Here is a 19247-nt window from a genome sequence, read left to right on the forward strand (position 1 = left end):
TTGTCGGCGGGGTTTTGTCACCGCGGTTTAGTCAGGCGCCTTTTTTTCGTTCGCGCATTTGTGGTGGAACCCTTGAAACGCAGTTGGAATTTAGTTTTATGGGCACACACTTTCACAGTAGCTAGGACTAGGAGGTTGGAAGGAGGAAATATTAATTATCTGGAGAGATCAAGGGGGAAAAAAAAGATGACTCAAAACGCCAGTAGCCAACAAATTCATTGTTGCAGCAAGAGATGCCTCATACCCCTAGAAAAAAAACACAAAAAATAAACAATAAAATGAAACCCAAACCATACCGCCTCATGATTTCTTTCTTGGAATGGCTGCTTTTCTTGAGAGTAACATGGCTTCATCTTTATGGTCAACAAGAGAAGAAGAACAGAATAAAGTGCTTTCATGGAGAAAATCGACAAAATAAATAGAACTATTTCATGGCAGGGGGGGAAAAAATGGACAGTGATCTCCAGCCAGTTTTTCTAAAGATGCATTTCCCCCACATTACTGTGCCTCAAAGCAATTTGTATCCCCATCACAGATTTCTAGAAGTGGCTTTAGCAGCAGAGTCTTAATTTCCCTGTGTATCCATCCCTTCTTCTCAATGGTTTGTAAATCTTGGACGAGAAGCAAACCCACAACTCAATGCTCCTCCTCCTCCTCCTCCTCCTACATTGCTTTCATCCCGTTGGCAGTGACGATCTCGGTCACCCCATCATTCACGGTTGCCGAATCATGGAGGCCGGAGTAATCTTTAAGTTCAGAGTTCGTGAGCAGCAGGGGTTGCTCCCCCTTCTTATGCGGTATGAGAGGCTGCCGGGTGTAATGTTCACCATCTGGAATGTTCTCCGGCAGGTTCTGGTTTTTGCTCTCTGGCAAGAGGAGAATGCAGATGATACAGATGAGGGTACAACAGGCAAAAATCACATGATGGAGGAAGTAGCCTTTCTGGTTGTGAAGTTCCATGATGGGTGCTGTCAGCATCCCAAAACCTGCGCTGGCCAGGACGAGGCCAAGGCCACCACCCCTGCGGAAAGAAGCATAGTTCTTCAGTATAGGGCAACTGTCCATGCAATACGGTAACAACATTAGAATAGCTGCACTTGAGCATCTGTTTTCATGCTTCAGGCTCCCCCTCATCTCTCAATTCGGTTACTTATTAGGCCTCCTCCGAATTCCATCAGCCGGCCAATGTCGACTGGCAACTACCCGGAGGAGAGCCTTCTCGGTGGCTGCTCCGACCCTCTGGAACGACCTCCCCGTGGAGATTCGTACCCTCACCACCCTCCAGACCTTCCGCGTAGCCCTTAAATCCTGGCTGTCCCGACAGGCCTGGGGCTAAAGACTTTAACCCCCACTCGAATAGTATGACTGTTGTGCTTTTTAATGATGTATTGTCTTCATGTTTGTAACTTGTTTGTCCTCCCCCCCCCCTGAATTGTGAGCCGCCCTGAGTCCCCTCAGGGAAAAGGGCGGCATACAAATAAAGTAATTACAAAATTACAAATTACTTTATCTAATACTTTTGTTTAACGCCAAATATGTAAAAATGTTTTTAACGCTAAAAAACTCAACACAATTTGCAATCGTTGGAAGGATTGCAATAAAAGTATAAGAGGAATGCCCATGGAAAAGAACCCTTTAATTACTTAAGTGAATTATAATAATGATGGCAACTAGTCGTCCCAAACCATTTTTCCAGCATCTAGCCTGGAATATAAAAAATCGCCCAATGATATCCTTGACCCAGTGGTGGGTTTCAAAATTTTTTTGGAACCTATTCTGCGGGTGTGGCCTCCTTTGTGGGAGTGGCTTGCCGGCCATGTGACCTGGTGGGAGTGGCTTGCTGGCCATGTGACCTGGTGGGAGTGGCTTGCCGGCCATGTGTTCTCTCTCTCTCTCTCTCTCTCTCCCTCCTTCCTTTTGTCTCTCTGTCCCTTTTTTCTTTTTTTCTCTCATCTCTCTCTCACTCTTTTTCTTTTTTCTTTATTTCTTTCTTCCTTTCTTTCTCTCTCTCTCTCTGTCAGTCTGTCTGTCTCTCTCTGTGTGTGTGTCTGTGTGTGTGTGTGTGTGTGTGGCAGTGGTGGGTTTCAAAAATGTTTGGAACCTCTTCTGTAGGTGTGGCCTGCTTTCCGGGTCCACTGGTGGAACCTCTTCTAACCGGTTCGGTAGATTTGATGAACCGGTTCTACCGAATAGGTGCGAACTGGCAGGAACCCACCTCTGCCTTGACCCCAATAGAAGCCAAGAAACTTGGCCACTTACTATTGACTTTTTAAAATATTTGGTTACACAGTACATGAGAGAACCAAAGATGGACCATGGCCAAGCCTGAGAACTTATGTTCACTTGTTGGTGTCCTTCTGCCAAGGTTGGCATGGATTATAAAAGCAAAAGGAATAGCTGATTGGTTAATAAGTGACAATAAGTGACAATTATTGACAGCAGCAAGAGTTGTGTTTCTTTCAAGAATTATTTTCAGAAATCAAATGAATTTTTTACTCAATAAAGTCTTATTGTGCCAGCCCTGTTGCTGAGATGGACATAAAACCGAACAGTTGTGTATACAGTAGGTGAAAATTATTTCATCACTCGGTTCTAACAATAATCAGCAGAAATGAGGAGATGTCACAATGAGGTGTTCCGCTGTCTGCTTTAAATCTGCATTTATCATCAAGTACAATCCAAAAATAGGTAAAATATGTTATTAAAACTAATAGAATACCTTAAAACAATACACTTTTTATTCAAATAGACATTCATCATTTTCTAGAATAGATATGATATGGGCTTCAGCAGAATTGATCTGCAATGTACAAGAAATTGAGATTGGAGCAAGCATTAACTATTCTTCTCTTCCACTGTTTAGCCTTTGTTTTCTATCCTACGAAAAACAGAAACCTGGAACACGTAATTCTTTGTGTTATCGCTAGAGAGCAACCTTTCCTCAAGTTTATTTTATAAGAAATATAAAAGCAGGGAGCCGGATTACTGAAAAAGATATACTGATGACAGGCTTCTGTCCGCTCCCTTTTCACTGTCACATTTTATATCCACTATAAATTTGGAAGTCCTTCAGGAGCTATCGTTTTTTAAAAAATGTTTCTTTTAGCTAATGAATTAAGTACACATGAATGTGTAGAACAATGACAATTCTGGCTTGGATCCAAATATAACAAATACACAATGATAGAGGCTTTAATGACACTGATTTCTAAAAAAAAATATTTTCTAAGTGTGCCTCTTGGGATTCAACACATTATATCAGAATGAAATCATTCTTTGATCAAACAGTGGGAAACAGAACAATTTCTATCCACATTTTCCATACTATCCATGAATTTTGTTGTGTCTACATTTACTTATCTTTTATCTAAGGTCAGCCTCCAAAGTTTTTTTTTTTTTAAGGAAGGAAGACACCAAATAAATGTATCTGCCCCTTTCTCCATCTTTCTTTTATCTCTCTGTAACAATCCTCTCGAGATCAAGTGATCACACTGTTTCATCTCCTAAAATTCAGTCTGTGGAATTTATTATCTCTTGTTTCCTAGTAGTGCTTAAAATCAGGAATCTCTACAAATATATTGGCTCTGTCGGGATTCTACAATAGGCCTTTTTGGTGAAAAATGTTTTTATTTAGATATTCACACTTTAGGGAGTTTCCAAAAGCTGCTCCTATACTTTCATGGAATATATACAAATGCTTCAATGGAATATGGAATATGGATGAGAATCACTCCCAAATAATTTCAGGAATTATTCTCTCACACATTCTGGGTGCTATCTCTCTCACTCTCTGAAATTACTTGAGAATGATTCTCTTTCTCAGCTTCCTTTGATTTTTCTGCTTGTCCCTCTTTGCCCAAGTAATAAAATAAAGGGCAAAAGAAATCCCGGTTTTTCTATCCGAATGAAGAGAGAAAATGTGGCATAGTGCTAAAGATGCTTGACTAGAAATAGGGAGAGCCAAGTTCTGGTCCTCCCCTAGGACAGAAGCCAGCTGGATGACCTTGAACAATCACTCTCTCCACCCAAATCAGCAAGCCAGATGAAAAGCACAGTCCTTATCACATCACATACTGATAAGCTTCATTGAAACAATGAGGCAAGTTCTTTCAGTGAAGCTAAGAAGAACAGCTGAGACAATTTCCATTTTGTTCCTTTTGCCCAGATTCCGATCTGGGCAAAGAGATTGAGAAATGTTTCGAATGGGAATGTCGGCTGGCGACTCCCCGGGGGAGAGCCTTCTCTGTTGCAGTACCAGCCCTCTGGAACGAGCTCCCCGTGGAGATCCGGACCCTTACTACCCTCCCGGCCTTCCGCAAAGCCACCAAGTCCTGGCTGCTCCAGCAGGCCGGGGGGCTCTTGAAATATCCGGTCCCCCGGAAATTGTGACTGTTGTATGTTGTTTGTGTATTATCCCCCCTCCCTTGTTTTATTGTAAGCCGTCCGGAGTCCTTCGGGAGTGGGCGGCATACAAATCAATAAAACTATAAACTATAACTAACTAGTCTGTTTTCCTTTCATTAGCTTTAGGGATCAAAGCGACTGTATGGACTAATCACAAGTGGTATGCAAAACAACAAAACAAAACAATGTCCTTACTAGTTTTTGGAGGTTTGCCCCCAAAATGTCTACTCCTAAAACTAGTTGATCAGAGGATCAATGTCTATACATAAGGATGGAACTTCAAAACGTCTTCTGTTCCTAGAATGAACTCTTGTTTAAATACCTTATTACAGTTGGGGTGATCTCTGCGCAGAAGAATACACTCAGGCTTCCAACTGCGTGCGATGAGAACATCCCCACGATGGAAAACGTAATGGAGAATTTGTCCTTTACGGTGTCACTCATACCTGTTTGGAAACATGCAAATACGTCATTCGCATTCTCTCTCTCAAGGACTGACAGCTCCCCCTTGTTTAACGTGCCCCTCTACCAACTACAACAGTTGGCCCCTGTACACATTTAGGAGACTGTCATGAAGAGTGGCTCCGTGCAGCCTGAAGAACGGCTCTCTTGAGAAGCTCCAGCCCCGAGATCGCGTAACACTGTTTCGACAGCGTACATCCGCCGTCTGACAGATTGATAACCCTTTCCTCGGGTGAAGAGGAAGGGGGAGAGCTGCTGAGCTTGGGAAGAGCTCCATTAACGCCCCCCACCCAGGAGATAATTCTGGGGTGTGGAAGGTGTGAGCCACCCTGCAGCTCGGCACACTCCGCGCCCGGGACTCATTCTGCTTTATAGCATAAACCAAGGCTCACGACAGCCCCTGCACAATGTTTGATTTACTTCTGAGCAAAAAGCAGGCAGAGCAAATACCGGAGAATCTACAACTGTAGGTACATTTAAACTTTAGCTCGGTTTTTTTAAAAAAAAATTCCTTCTATTAAAACTAAAGAGACAGAAGATAAAATGGCGCCGGAGTCTTGAAGGCGGGGATGAATCGTAAATTAACAAACAAACTACGGAGCTTAAGATCGCTCTAAAACAGCATTGATTTATTAATGAGTTACAAGAGGAATAATTGGAATAAGCGGTTTGTTTGGACTTAATAATTTGCTGGAAGATAAGCTTAATTGAAGGTTAGAAATGGCTGTAGTTTTCTTGGCAAGGTTTTTGGAAGTGGCTTGCCATTGCTTTCTTCCCAGACTTGAGAAGATATGACTGGCCCAAGGTCACCCAGTTGGGTTCATGTCTAAGGCAGGACTAGAACTCACAGTGTTCTGGTTTCTAGGCCAGCACCTTAATCATAGCACCAAATTGGCTCTTTTATCTCTCTCTTATCTGAAGTATGGAGAGATAAACCTGCCTTTATCATGCATGGCATTGAAAAGAAAAATGACCTCCAATTCCTATGTAATTATAATTAGTCTAAAAGAGAGAAAAAAAACAGGACATAGTTACCCATGTAGGTAAAATACACCTTTGAGCTCAAGGAATAGATATTCCTATACCATTAAAATCAAGGCTGTCCAAATTTAGGAGGCGGGACTGCCCAAGGATGTCCTCCAAAAAGGAGACTCAGCTAGGGCAAAGTCTAAACTTGATTCGTTTCAATTTACACTTGATTAAAAAAAATGTCACATTGATATTACAGATATTGTAGTTATTCCCCATATGTCTGATGCTTCCCTCTGTTTTGTTAACCTGAAATTTTGTGAAAGCTTTGGGGATGTGTGGCCTTGACCAATAAGATTTATGCCTGTTCACCCCTGATTTAAAAACATGCTTGTTGGGGAAGTTAAAATACAATAACAATAGATATTAAATGGGCGAAATAGTATTTCTTCAAAATTAGCTAATTGTGCTTAAAAGGATTGAAATAGCAGTTAGACTTATATACCGCTCCATAGGGCTTTCAGCCCTCTCTAAGCGGTTTACAGAGTCAGCCTATCGCCCCCACAGTCTGGGTCCTCATTTCACCCACCTCGGAAGGATGGAAGGCTGAGTCAACCTTGAGCCGGTGAGATTTGAACCGCCGAACTGCAGATAGCAGTCAGCTGAAGTGGCCTGCAGTACTGCACTCTAACCACTGCGCCACCTCGGCTCTATAATGTACCCCCAGACCAGTAGTGGGATTCACATTTTTTTTACTACCATTTCTGTGGGTGTGGCTTGGTGGGTGTGGCTTGATGGGCATGGCAGGGGAAGGATACTGTAAAATCTCCATTCGCAACCCACTCCCGGGAAAGGTTACTGCAAAATCCCCATTTCCTCCCAATCAGCTGGGACTTGGGAGGTAGAGAATAGATGTGGGTGGGGCAAGTCAGAGGTGGTATTCACCGGTTCTCTGAACTACTCAAAATTTCCGCTACCGGTTCTCCAGAACCGGTTAGAACCTGCTGAATACCACCTCTTCCCCAGACCAAGATAGCAATAGCAATAAGACTTATATACCACTTCATAGGGCTTTCAGCCCTCTCTAAGCGGTTTACAGAGTCAGCATATTGCCCCCAACAACAATCCGGGTCCTCATTTTACCCACCTCGGAAGGATGGAAGGCTGAGTCAACCTTGAGCCGGTGAGATTTGAACAGCCGAACTGCAGAACTGCAGTTAGCTGAAGTAGCCTGCAGTGCTGCATTTAACCACTGCGCCACCTCGGCTCAATAGGCTCAAGAAAGTTCACTAACATTAATTAAATCGCATTCTAAATGATCTGGAAATGATACCTGAGTCTGGAAGTTGACTGTATTTTCCTATCACTGGATTCCGAACGATAAGATGATGAAAACATGGGAAACAGAAAAAGAAAAGAAAAAAGAACATATGAAGAAAAACATACATCCAGTTGCAGTTGTTTTAAAAAAAATTACAGTGTAGAATTGCTCCTCTAACTACCCCAGCACATTTGTTGTTTAATGATTTGATAAAGCGGAAATACATCTTTTTCCCTGGCCTGCCGTTTTAATTTCCAATTCCCAATAAAAATCCTAATGAGATGATAACAATGAACTGCATAATAGTGGAAGATTCCAGGCTTAGAATTAATGCAAAGTCTCAACAAAAGCTTTTATATTGATAATGTAGGGAAAATAGAGAGAGAATACAGATAGAAACAAATTCAGTTTTAAAAAAAGAAAACTCTTAAGATTTTTAGGCAAGTTTACTGGAGTCTCACAAAATCCTGTTATTGTAAATGTTAGGACTCAATCCTTCTTGAATGCGTTCAAGAAACCTGATCTCCACTTCTTTTCCTGTTTCTCAAGACATCTTTGGATTATTTCAATATTATTTTATGCAATATGTATGTTATATACAGATATGTAACATACATATTACTATGTAATATTGCAATAGCACTTAAAACTTATAAACCACTTCACAGTGCTTTATACAGCCCTCTCTAAGAGGTTTCCGCAGTCAGCATATTGCCCTCAACAATCTGGGTCATTTTACTCCCCGCAAAAGGGTCGAAGGCTGAATCAACCTTGAGCCGGTGAGAATCGAACTGCCAAACTTCTGGCAACTGGCAGTCAGCAGAACTAGTCTGTAGTACTGCATTCTAACCACTGTGCCACCCCGGCTCATAACCAGATATAAAATTTTACAGAGCTGCTTTGCTGTCGTTTGCATTTATATGAAGAGGGATATGATATGAAATCCAAAGTTCCATCCTAGTGATTCATAGAAGATGAGCATTTTAAAATCAAAATAACATTTCCTTGAAGTTTAAGCTCGACCTGTGTATCTTCACGGATAACATCCATGCAGTTGAGAAACGGAATGGAAGTTATTTGTTACTGTCTTTTTCCAAAGAAATGTTTCCAGTCTCCCCAACAGGCTGAGACTCTATAATGCTCTTCCTTCTTCCTTTCATGTATGAAATGTCTAAAATGCTCCTTGGCTTCCAAATCCAGAAAAAAAAATCACCCTTATCCATCTGCTAAGAACTAAAAATGGTATGTTCAAAGTTTGATTGTAGGCATAAATCGCATGGAGCTTTTGCTAAAATATGCCTTCTAAATGCCTGATGCCATATTTCATTATATATCTGCATGGACAGAATCACCTGATCATTACAATCTCAGAGGCATTACTTAAAGTCACACAAGGCCAACATTAATTTAGGCTTCAAAAAAAAAGGAAAATGATATTGGATTAAAAGTAGAGGTGAAAGGTGAATCTGAGTCCCTATGACCTGCTAATAGGATCTTGTGGGATCTTGTGATCTCGGCATCTGCTATTCTCAGCCAAATTCAAATTAACGCAACAGGAGTTGAGATGCTTTCCATTAAAAGTAGCATAATCAGTAAATCCCAGGATAGTTCTGGCAGAGATGGAAATGTGTCATCAGCCAATGTTTTCTTTCTCCTCAATCTCTGAATTTACCCAGACTAGACACAGAGTAGGCTAGAAAATGAATCTTGCAGAGACCCAAGATTTGGCTATATATGTGACAGGGACGTGCAGTCAGGGGAGGCAGGGGAGGCAGAGCCTCACCACTGTCATCCTGAAAAGAAAAGGAAATGTAAAAGGAAAAAGGCAAGAGCTGAGGTCAGGCTGAGCTAGTTGCTGCCAGAGTCACCGTGTGGATGACTCTGCTTAACTGTTTAAAAAAAGCCTCTTAAAAAGCGCCCTCTACAGGAGGAGGCGGGAGAACGATGTGCCTCATCTAGTCTGGCGTTTTATGATCACTCGAGCAGAGTTAAGCAAGGGTTAAAAGCCGAAAAATTCCTGATGTAGATGAGGCACGTGGTTCTCCCGCCTCCTCCTGTAGAGGGTGCTTTTTTAGAGGCTTTTTTAAACAGTTAAGCAGAGTCATCCACACGGTGACTCTGGCAGCAACTAGCCCAGCCTGACCTCAGCTCTTGCCTTTTTCCTTTTACATTTTTTTTTCTTTTCATGATGGCAGGCAAGAGCTGAGTTGAAATCCTCTCTGAAACAGCTGAGAAAGGTACGTGTGTGGGTCGGAAGGAGGGGGAGGAATTCAAACTTCATCCTCCTGGTGCAACTTTGTGTGTGTGTGTGTGTGTTTGAGAGAGGGAGGAAGGAGGGGAAGGGAGAAGAAAAAGAAAAAGAAAGAAGGAAACTTATTTAGCAAAGGAGGAAAACAAATGCTGTCGCTTTAAATCGGAACTGAGCATGCCTGGCTGTGGAATTCTGGAAGTTGAAGTCCACAAGTCTAAACAAATTGCTGCCTCACCAGCCATAAACCTCACCGCACGTCACTGCTCTGATTCTAAATTGTGCAACTGACCTACAGAAAATGATAACCTTGAATAAAAAAGAGATGGTTATAACTAGCAGGTTGCAGGACATAAAACCCCAATTACACAGGGCACAACTATCAGATTATACTTTGCTCTTTCTCTCAGAAGGCAACATTTGGAGTCAGCGCACTGCATTAGCCTTCTAGCTAGTGGGATGTCAGTATATTGGCTTCAGTGATGGGATTCAGCCAGTTCGCACCTATTCGGGAGAACCGGTTGTTAACTTTCTAAGTAGTTCAGAGAACCGATTGTTGGAAGAAATCTCCTTTTGTTTCTTTCCACTTTACAGGGCTAATCCTGTAAGGAAGGCAGGAAGGAAACATTCTGGTGTTGTTTCTAGCCTCATCTTGATTGCCCTGCTAACAGAAACTGCCTCTCCGGTTAACCCTTATTACCATTGTAACAGCTAAGACGAAGCGCCCATCGAGGTGAGTGACATTGACTTGGCCACGCCCACATGATCACATGACCACTGAGCCCCGCCTACCCAGCTGGTCGTTAGGGCAGAGAACTGGTTGGTAAATTATTTGAATCCCACCACTGATTGGCTTATAAGGTGGTAGTGTAGTTTGCCATACTTGGGGTAAAACTGGCATTTGTGGTACCCTGACCAAAATATCTAAACCAACCCGGTGATATACAAGTGTAGAGATGCAGTATCTGGTAATAGGCATTCTGATGTGAGAAATGAAAGGCTATCGAAAGAAGTAAAAAAAAATGGCTACATATTAGAACTGGCTTCTGGTTTGCTATACGTGAAAACAGGGCAGGGCAAGGGAAATACAATGTAAATTGAGCCCAGTGGAAATAGGGGTCCTTAGAATGCATGAAAAAGAAGAAGAGATTGAGCCAGGGTTGAGTGGGGTGGGTGGGTGACTGAATGCGGATTCAGTGAGTGAACAGCATGACAACAGTATGTTGATGGTTTGGTCATGTAGGGCAGTGGTCTCCAACTTTGGCAACTTTAAGACTTGTGGACTTCAACTCCCAGAGTTCCTCAGCCAGTTCCGGATCTAAATTCTTGAGTCTTGTGACACCTATTTTTCCCTTTCTCATTATGTTCAGTTTTATATATAGCAACAGCACCTAGACTTATATACTGCTTTACAGCTCTCTCTAAGTGGTTTATAGAGTCAGCATATTGCCCCCAACAGTCTGGGTCCTCATTTTACCAACCTCGGAAGGATGGAAGGCTGAGTCAACCCTTGAGCCTGGTGAGATTTGAACTGCCAAATTGCAGGCAGCCGGCAGTCAACAGAAGTAGCCTGCAGTACTGCACTCTAACCACTGCGCCATCACAGCTCATAAACTGGAAACCCTGTGGGTAAAGTCAGGGCTCCGTGAATCTGCACTAAACTTTGCAACAGTTCGATGCTGACACTCACAGTTGAGAAGGCCCAGTTGTAAAAGAGACGCCAGAGCAGTAAGGATCATGAAGAGCAGGAGACCCCCTCTTCTTCCGAGAAAACCAACCACTGGGCACATGGCCAGGCAGGACACCAGAGTGATGCTGGCCATGGTGTAATAGTCTGCATAAAAATTGTTGGTGAAGGACATCATTTCTTCATGACCCATCATACTCTTTGCAAAGCAGTGGTGTATTCCGTATCCAGTCAGCCTGTGGGAGACAACATGAGACAAATAACAGGAACCATTCCTTTTACAACTGCACAGTGAATGATTACTTAGGATTATCAGGTGCGACTTAGCCCAATCCCAAAGAAATAGGTTTCCTTTTTAAAAGTCAGGTGGGGGGACGAGAAGGGCCCTAAGTAATGTATTCCTCCCAGTTGCTTGGATGTCAGGACCTGTTGTGGCCCGCCAGCAGTCAGCAGAACTGGCAGTAATTGGACAGTGAGGAGGTTGGGGAGGAGCGTGGGCAGAGGTGGGTTCCTACCAGTTCGCACCTATTCGGTAGAACCGGTTCGTCAAATCTACCGAACCAGTTAGAAGAGGTTCCACCAGTGGACCCAGAAAGCAGGCCACACCTACAGAAGAGGTTCCAAAAATTTTTGAAACCCACCACGGCCACACAGAGAGAGAGAGAGACAGAGAGAGAGAGAGAGAGCGCGGGGGGGTGAGAGAGAGAGAGAGAGAGAGAGAGAGAGGGAGAGAAAGAAAGAAAGAAAGAAAAAAGAAAGAAAAAGAGTGAGAGAGAGATGAAAGAAAAAAAGAAAAAAAGGACAGAGAGACAAAAGGAAGGAAAGACAGAGAGAGAGAGAGAGAGAGAGAGAGAACACATGGCCAGCAAGCCACTCCCACCAGGTCACATGACCGGCAAGCCACTCCCACAAAGGAGGCCACACCCACAGAGTAGGTTCCAAAATTTTTTGAAACCCACCACTGAGCATGGGCCAGTCCTGAAGGCTGGGGAAGACTCGGATGAGAGCTATGCATCGGAGGCAGAGATGGGGCCGAGGCCCCCTGGCAGTGATCAGGTGCCTACGGAGCCAGAAGCAGTGAGGCAGAGGAACAGCTGGAGCCTGTTCCCAGTGTGCACATGTGCAGAGCTGCCGGAAGAAAAGAACAGCTCAGAAATCGGGGTCGACTTGGGAGTAAAGCCACAGGTGGACGGTGAATGGCCCCTCCCATAGGAAATAAAAGAGGAGCGAAAGGGGAGTGGGCTTCTGCAGAAAACAATTTGTACATTCGGTCATTAGATTCATTTCAGGAGTGTGAAGATCTGTCCGTGAATCTCAGAGACTCTGTGCCTGGTCTTTCCTTGCACAGCGCCTCATTTGGGAAATATTGACATGGCAGCTTTCCAAGCTAGATAAGGTCTGTGGTCATAAATATTCCTTTGAAAGACTTTTTGCTAGGCCTTGGCTGAATGTGAATGAGAGGAATTCACATTTGTTTAATAAAAGGGGCTTTGTCGGGGATCAGGACAGTGCCTCGTGCTTTTTGGGGAAGCCCATGTCAGAACAGGACCAAATTTAGCTTTATCATACCAGTATTGTTCTAGAACCAACTAGGAGACCTTGGTATGTAAACCTCTACATGCCAAGACTTGACACGCAAGCTACAGCGCCACGCGGTTCAAACTCCCTACATGAGAGGTCTCTCTCCTGTGGAAAAAGACACAGTCGCGATAACTATGCAACCTGCTACAAGAAAACTACACATGAATGCACTCCCAAAGATTTGCTTAGATTCATAATGGAACACTAATTCTATTCAATATATCTATATTGAGAAAAATTATTGTTCCACCATGAATCTAAGCAAATTTTGGCACGGAGCAGTTGCAATTTGCAATTAGTAGTACCTGGTACAGTGGTGGGTTTCAAAATTTTTTGGAAACTACTCTGTGGGTGTGGCCTCCTTTGTGGGAGTGGCTTGCTGGCCATGTGACCTGGTGGGAGTGGCTTGCCGGCCATGTGTTTTCTTTCTTTCTTTCTCTCTCTCTCTCTCTTTCCTTCCTTTTGTCTCTCTGTCCCTTTTTTCTTTTTTTCTTTCATCTCTCTCTCACTCTTTTTCTTTCTTTCTTTCTTTCTTTCTTTCTTTCTTTCTTTCTTTCTTTCTTTCTTTCTTTCTTTCTCTTTCTGTCTGTCTGTCTGTCTGTCTATCTATCTCTCTTTCTCTCTCTGTCGTAGGAATCTTTTTTTATCTTTAGTGTCTAATATCTGCGGGTATTAAATATCAAAATCTGTGAAAACTCATATTAAGCTATAAATATTCTAAGACATGCTTATTCTAGGCAGATAACACGAACTGCATTGTTCGCATAATCTACTGTACTCCTCCTTAGCCAGGGAAAGAACAAGGGACAGTGCAGAATAAAGAAATAATATATTTGTACATGAGAAATGAGCTGCTTTTTTCAACGTTATTTCACCGATCATGGACCAAATCTTGGAAGCCAATGTTCACAACCAAGAGGGACTATAAACTTGCTTTTAATTTTTTTAAAAAAAACAGAGTTTTGGGCCAATAAAGAATTCTATTCTATTCTTTTCTATTCAAATAACGAATTCCCTGTTCAATACTAAACTAAAGGACATTTTTCTACTCTAGCAAAGAACTGCAGAATCTAAAGGCTAGCAAGAAATCATGTACAATTAGATGGCGCAGAATCTTATTTCGTTTCGTAGTGCGCAGTTTGTCTTTCCCACAACGAACAATTTCCATTAGATTAGCGCATCAGTTGACACGATCAAAAGAGCAACAAATATTTGGATGATTTATTTTTTGTTAAGGAATTATTTCCTACAGGAGCCGGATGGATGTTTGAAAAAAGACTCTGTATTAGGGGTACCACTGAGTGATACGAGAACAGCATCAGGCATGTGGGTAGAACATTTAATGCTGCAGTTACCAATCTATGAACATGCATATACAATCATTCCTAATATGGGCCCTAAAGAAGTTTTACTATTCTCACTATTTAGATAAATAGATGCCTGTTCTGACCCCCCTCTTCGCTCGTTCACAAACGACAGCCAGACAGAACTTCAAAGGAAATATCTTTATCAGTCCCGGCTCAAGCTGGCTGCGAGCCCAAAATAAACATAGATAAAGTCTCTGGCAAAAAGTTACACAGCAAATGCAAAAACAAAACTCTTACAGCAAACCAGGTTTACAGAAAGCAAATCACTTATCCAAGTGTCTCTTTGAATCACTAACTCGAACAGGAACGAAACTGAACTCACGAACAAACGAACGACGAACGTTGACTTCTGCCACTAAGGCGTGGCACCATCAGTCTTTTATCTGCAGGAGAAGAACCTAACGAGCAACAGCTGCTCATTATCCTGCATCCCGAGAGCATCCTAAAACCACTCACTGATAGCAGCTCCAAAGGCTCCTCCTGAGCCACAACAGATGCCTTACATAAAAATATTATGCCAGGGGGCAACCTGTCTCCAAAATCAACCTGCCAACCCCAAATCAACCTGCCAATCCTGTTTTTAGTTGTTGTTTGTTGTTACAGTCATTCAGAGTGATATTGTTAAGTAAAAAATCATGCGACAAAGAAATCAGTTCATTTTGAGGGGACCAGTGGTATCTTGAAATCAGTCATGACTCCTAGTGACTGCCTGAATTAATACCTGCAATTTACTATTACTATTAATCTTCTCACTGTTCCTGTCATCCATCTCCTCCCACTTATGACTGTATGATTAACTTTGTTGCTTGTATCCTTACGATTTATATTGATATTGTTTCCTAGTATGATTTATTTCCTTATTTGTACCCTATGACTATTATTAAGTGTTGTATTTTATGATTTGTGACAAATGTATCTTTTCTTTTATGTACACTGAAAGCATATGCACCAAAGATGAATTCCTTGTGTGTCCATATTTGGCCAATAAAGAATTCTATTCTGTTCTGTTCTATTCAGTGGTCGGTTTAAAATTTTTTAGAACCTCTTCTGTAGGTGTGGCCTGCTTTGTGGGAGTGGCTTGCCAGCCATGTGACTGGGTGGGAGTGGCTTGCCAGCCATGTGACTGGGTGGGCGTGGCCAACTTGTAAAATGTGGTGAAACTCACTTGACAACGCTCTTGCTTAGCAACCAATATGTTGGCTCAGGAACTCTGGCATTGAAGTGTGCAAGTCTTAAAGCTGTCAAGTTACAAGACCCTTGCACCCCTAACCCTTTAGAAAAAAAAACCCCAGGGGTGTTCAAACTTGACAGCTTTAAGACTTGTGGACTTCAACTCCCAGAATTCCTCCTCTCGCTCTTCATCTTGATGATGTGCGGACAGGCAGGAGGAGGGAGCTGGAACCGGTTCTAAACGGCACTGTAGATTTGTGGAACCTCTTCTATAGAAGAGGTTAGAACTGGCAGGAACCCAGCCCTGCTGTGGTCTATTGGTATGTCTACTCTGGTGAAAAGAAGGACTAGGAGAGAGATGATAGCAGTGTTACTAGTGGTGGGTTTCAAAATTTTTTGGAACCTCTTCTGTAGTTGTGGCCTGCTTCCCGGGTCCACTGGTGGAACCTCTCCTAACCAGTTCAGTAGATTTGACAAACCGGTTCTACCGAATAGGTGCAAACTGGTAGGAACCCACCTCTGGTTCTATTGTATTCTCAACAAGATTTCGGAAGTGGTTTCCTATTGTCTGCTTCTTAGAACTGAGAGAAAGGGCCTGGCCCAAGATCATCCAGCTGGCTTCATGTCCAAGGAGGGGACTAGAACGCACCATCTCTTGATTTCTAACTGGGTGCTTTTAACCACTGCACTGAACTGTCTCTCATAATCCGTTCAATAGTGTGCATTTATGATGCTACTTAAATTTAACCCAGGCGGTGGTGGATGACTCTAAGGGAAAAAAAATCATTTTTATGAAAAATAAATGAGCTTTGTTGTAATTTTATTTATCAGCTTAGATACTTTCAGTTGTCAATGAAGCATCTACATGCAAAATTCATTTTAGCTGATTTCTTTCCTCCCTGTTAGATGGTCCTATTTTATCAATGAGATTTCCGTGAACTTTGCAGTAAAGGTTATATGGGACCTTAATACTGGTAATGGAGTCACTGAAAAAAGTTTCAAGATGAAACTAGCAAACAAATAAGCATAGACGTATTTGTATAAGCAGGACAGAAGGCAGAGCAATTTTGTGACCGCTACTGTTGAACAGTTGAAATTAGAAATCTTTCCCAAACTCCTTGAAATCACTCAGGGAGTTATTAGTCATAGCTGTCTCAAAGGTACTTTTTCAAAACAAAACAAAACAACTGGACTGCTTTCTCCACGTATACCTTTGACTAGATTTTCTTAGTCTTTGCTTCATCTCAACTGGAATCATAGGAGGCAACAAAAGCCACTCTCGTGGAATGGATGGCTAAATGCACAGCAGTTGTTAAAACAAATTTTTCTGCTGCAGACTGTCTCTTGACAATGGTAGGAGTAGCAATTCTGGTGTTATAATATACATGTAATGCTTTGGCACTTTATAGAGCAGGGGTGGGACATGGTGGCCCAGTGGCTAAGACGCTGAGCTTGTCAATCAGAAAGGTTGGCGGTAGTACGGCGGTTCAAATCCCTAGTGCCGCGTTACTTGTCCCAGTGCTGGGAAGGTAACAGCGCTCTGTGTGCTTTTGGCATTTAGTCATGCTGGCCACAGGACCACGGAGACGTCTTCGGGCAGCGCTGGCTCTTCGGCTTTGAAACGGAGATGAGCACCGCCCCCTAGAGTCAGGAATGACTAGCACATATGTGCGAGGGGAACCTTTCCCTTTCCCTAGAGCAGAGGTCCTAGATGCAGACCACGCCCCCTCCGGTCCACGGAAAAATGTCTCTCCACAGAACCAATCCCTGGTGCCCAAAAGATTGGGGGCAAAGATTGTAGAGAAAAGGCAGGCAGATGATTCTTCTTCTTCTTCTTCTTCTTCTTCTTCTTCTTCTTCTTCTTCTTCTTCTTCTTCTTCTTCTTCTTCTTCTTCTTCTTCTTCTTCTCCTTCTCCTCCTCCTCCTCCTCCTCCTCCTCCTCCTCCTCCTCATTATTATTATTATTATACAATTGTATCACAGCGGCCAGTTGTTTCGCCGGATTTGGCATTGGTTACTAGTCGGGCCCCACCCAGGGGCCTAGGACGTCGTAACATATTTTCGTAATATGCGTGCAGATCCAAGCAGTGCGGCTTTTTGCATTTGACTGATGGTGATTTTGTCAATTTTTAACTGTTTTAAATGTAATTCCAGTGCTTTTGGAATAGCACCCAGTGTGCCAATTACCACTGGAATTACCACTGCTGGTTTGTGCCATAGTCGTTGAATTTCGATTTTTAAGTCCTGGTATCTTGCGATTTTTTCATGTTCCTTCTCGGCGACCCTGCTATCACCTGGTACTGCGATGTCTATGATTGTGACCTTATTTTTCTCAACCAGTGTGATGTCTGGTGTATTATGCGCCAGTATTTTGTCGGTTTGTATACGGAAATCCCACAAGATCTTGACCATCTGATTTTCTGTGACTTTTTCAGGCTGATGTTCCCACCAGTTTGTTGCGGTTTTAATATTATAATTTTTGCACAAATTCCAATGGATCATTTGTGCTACTGAATTGTGCCGCAATTTATAATCAGTCTGCGCGATTTTTTTACAGCAGCTGAGAATGTGATCAACAGTTTCGTCAGCTTCTTTGCAAAGTCTGCATTTGGCATCATCAGAGGATTTTTCGATTTTGGCCTTAATGGCATTTGTGCGGATAGCTTGTTCTTGCGCAGCCAGGATTAGTGACTCTGTTTCTTTCTTTAATGTACCTGTTTTTAACCATAACCAAGTTTGTTCCCTGTCCACTTTATCTTTTATTTTTTCCAGAAATTGACCATGCAGTGCTTTGTTCTGCCAACTCTCCATTCTTGATTTTATCACATCTTTTCTGTATTCTTGTTTTGTCTGTTGGGCCTTCAGTAGATTTTTGCTCTTTACTTCGATTAATAGATGTTCTTGACTTTCTTTTAAATAATCAGCCAGTGCATGTTTTTCTTCTTCAACTGTTTGCTTCACTTGTAATAATCCTCTGCCACCTGATTTTCGGGGCAGATATAGTCTATCAGTATCACCACGTGGATGTAAACTGTAGTGCATTGTCATTAGTTTCCTGGTTTTTCGGTCCAAAAGGTCCAAATCAGTTTGTGTCCAGTTAACTATGCCAGCTGTGTATCTTATAACTGGTATTGCCCAGGTATTTATGGCCTTGATTGTATTTCCACCATTCAATTTAGATTTCAAAATTTTCCTAACTCTGTTGGTGTACTCTCGTCTGACAATAGTTTTTACTTCTCCATGCTTGATGTTATCCAACTGCAGAATGCCTAAGTATTTGTAGGCTTCATTTTCTTTGCATTTAATTAGTTGGCCATTGGGCATTTCAATTCCCTCAGATGCAGTGATTTTGCCCCTTTTTATGGATACAGTGGCGCATTTTTCCATGCCAAACTGCATTGAAATATCGGTGCTGAATACTCGGACTGTATTTGTCAATGATTGGATTTCTATTTCTGACTTTCCATAGAGTTTCAAATCATCCATATATAGTAAATGCGAAATTTTTTCAGCTTTTTTGGCTGTTTGGTAGCCTAATTTCATTTTTTTTAAGATTACTGATAGTGGGATCATTGCAATGATGAAGAGAAGAGGTGAAAGTGAATCACCCTGGAAAATTCCTCGCTTGATATTAACCATTCCGTAGCTCTCATTCCCTACTGCCAACTCAGTTCTCCATTGTTTCATTGCCTTTTCAGTAAAGGATGTAATATTTTTGCTAATGCCAGTTGTTTCTAAGCATTTTATGATCCAACTATGTGGCAGTGAGTCAAATGCCTTTTTGTAATCAATCCAGACCATATTCAAGTTCGTTTTTCTGTTCTTACAATTTTCTAATATCATTTTATCAATTAGAAGCTGATCTTTTGTGCCCCTGCTCCTTCTTTTGTTGCCTTTTTGCTCTACTGGCAAGATGTTGTTTGTTTCCAAATAATCCATCATGTTATCTGCAATAATGCCTGTGAGTAATTTGAAGGTTGTTGGCAAGCATGTTATTGGTCTATAGTTTTCTGGTGTTGTTCCTTTAGTTGGATCTTT

The 19247-nt window shown here is 42.2% G+C and overlaps 1 protein-coding gene across 1 annotated transcript in view; it reads right to left on the reverse strand.

Annotated features, from left to right (window-relative positions):
• The window catches only part of LOC116512823 (solute carrier family 22 member 23-like), a 125093-nt gene continuing 105846 nt past the window's right edge, over positions 1–19247 (reverse strand). The window contains exons 7-10 of the mRNA XM_032223509.1: positions 11095–11327; positions 7169–7201; positions 4727–4850; positions 1–1021 (exon numbers count right to left, since the gene is read on the reverse strand). Of these exons, the coding sequence (XP_032079400.1) occupies positions 664–1021; positions 4727–4850; positions 7169–7201; positions 11095–11327 (748 nt within the window). The 3' untranslated portion in view covers positions 1–663. The remainder of the gene's footprint in view (positions 1022–4726; positions 4851–7168; positions 7202–11094; positions 11328–19247) is intronic.

This window comes from Thamnophis elegans, chromosome 8 (assembly GCF_009769535.1).
Source record: "Thamnophis elegans isolate rThaEle1 chromosome 8, rThaEle1.pri, whole genome shotgun sequence".
NCBI classification, from domain to species: Eukaryota; Metazoa; Chordata; class Lepidosauria; order Squamata; family Colubridae; genus Thamnophis; species Thamnophis elegans.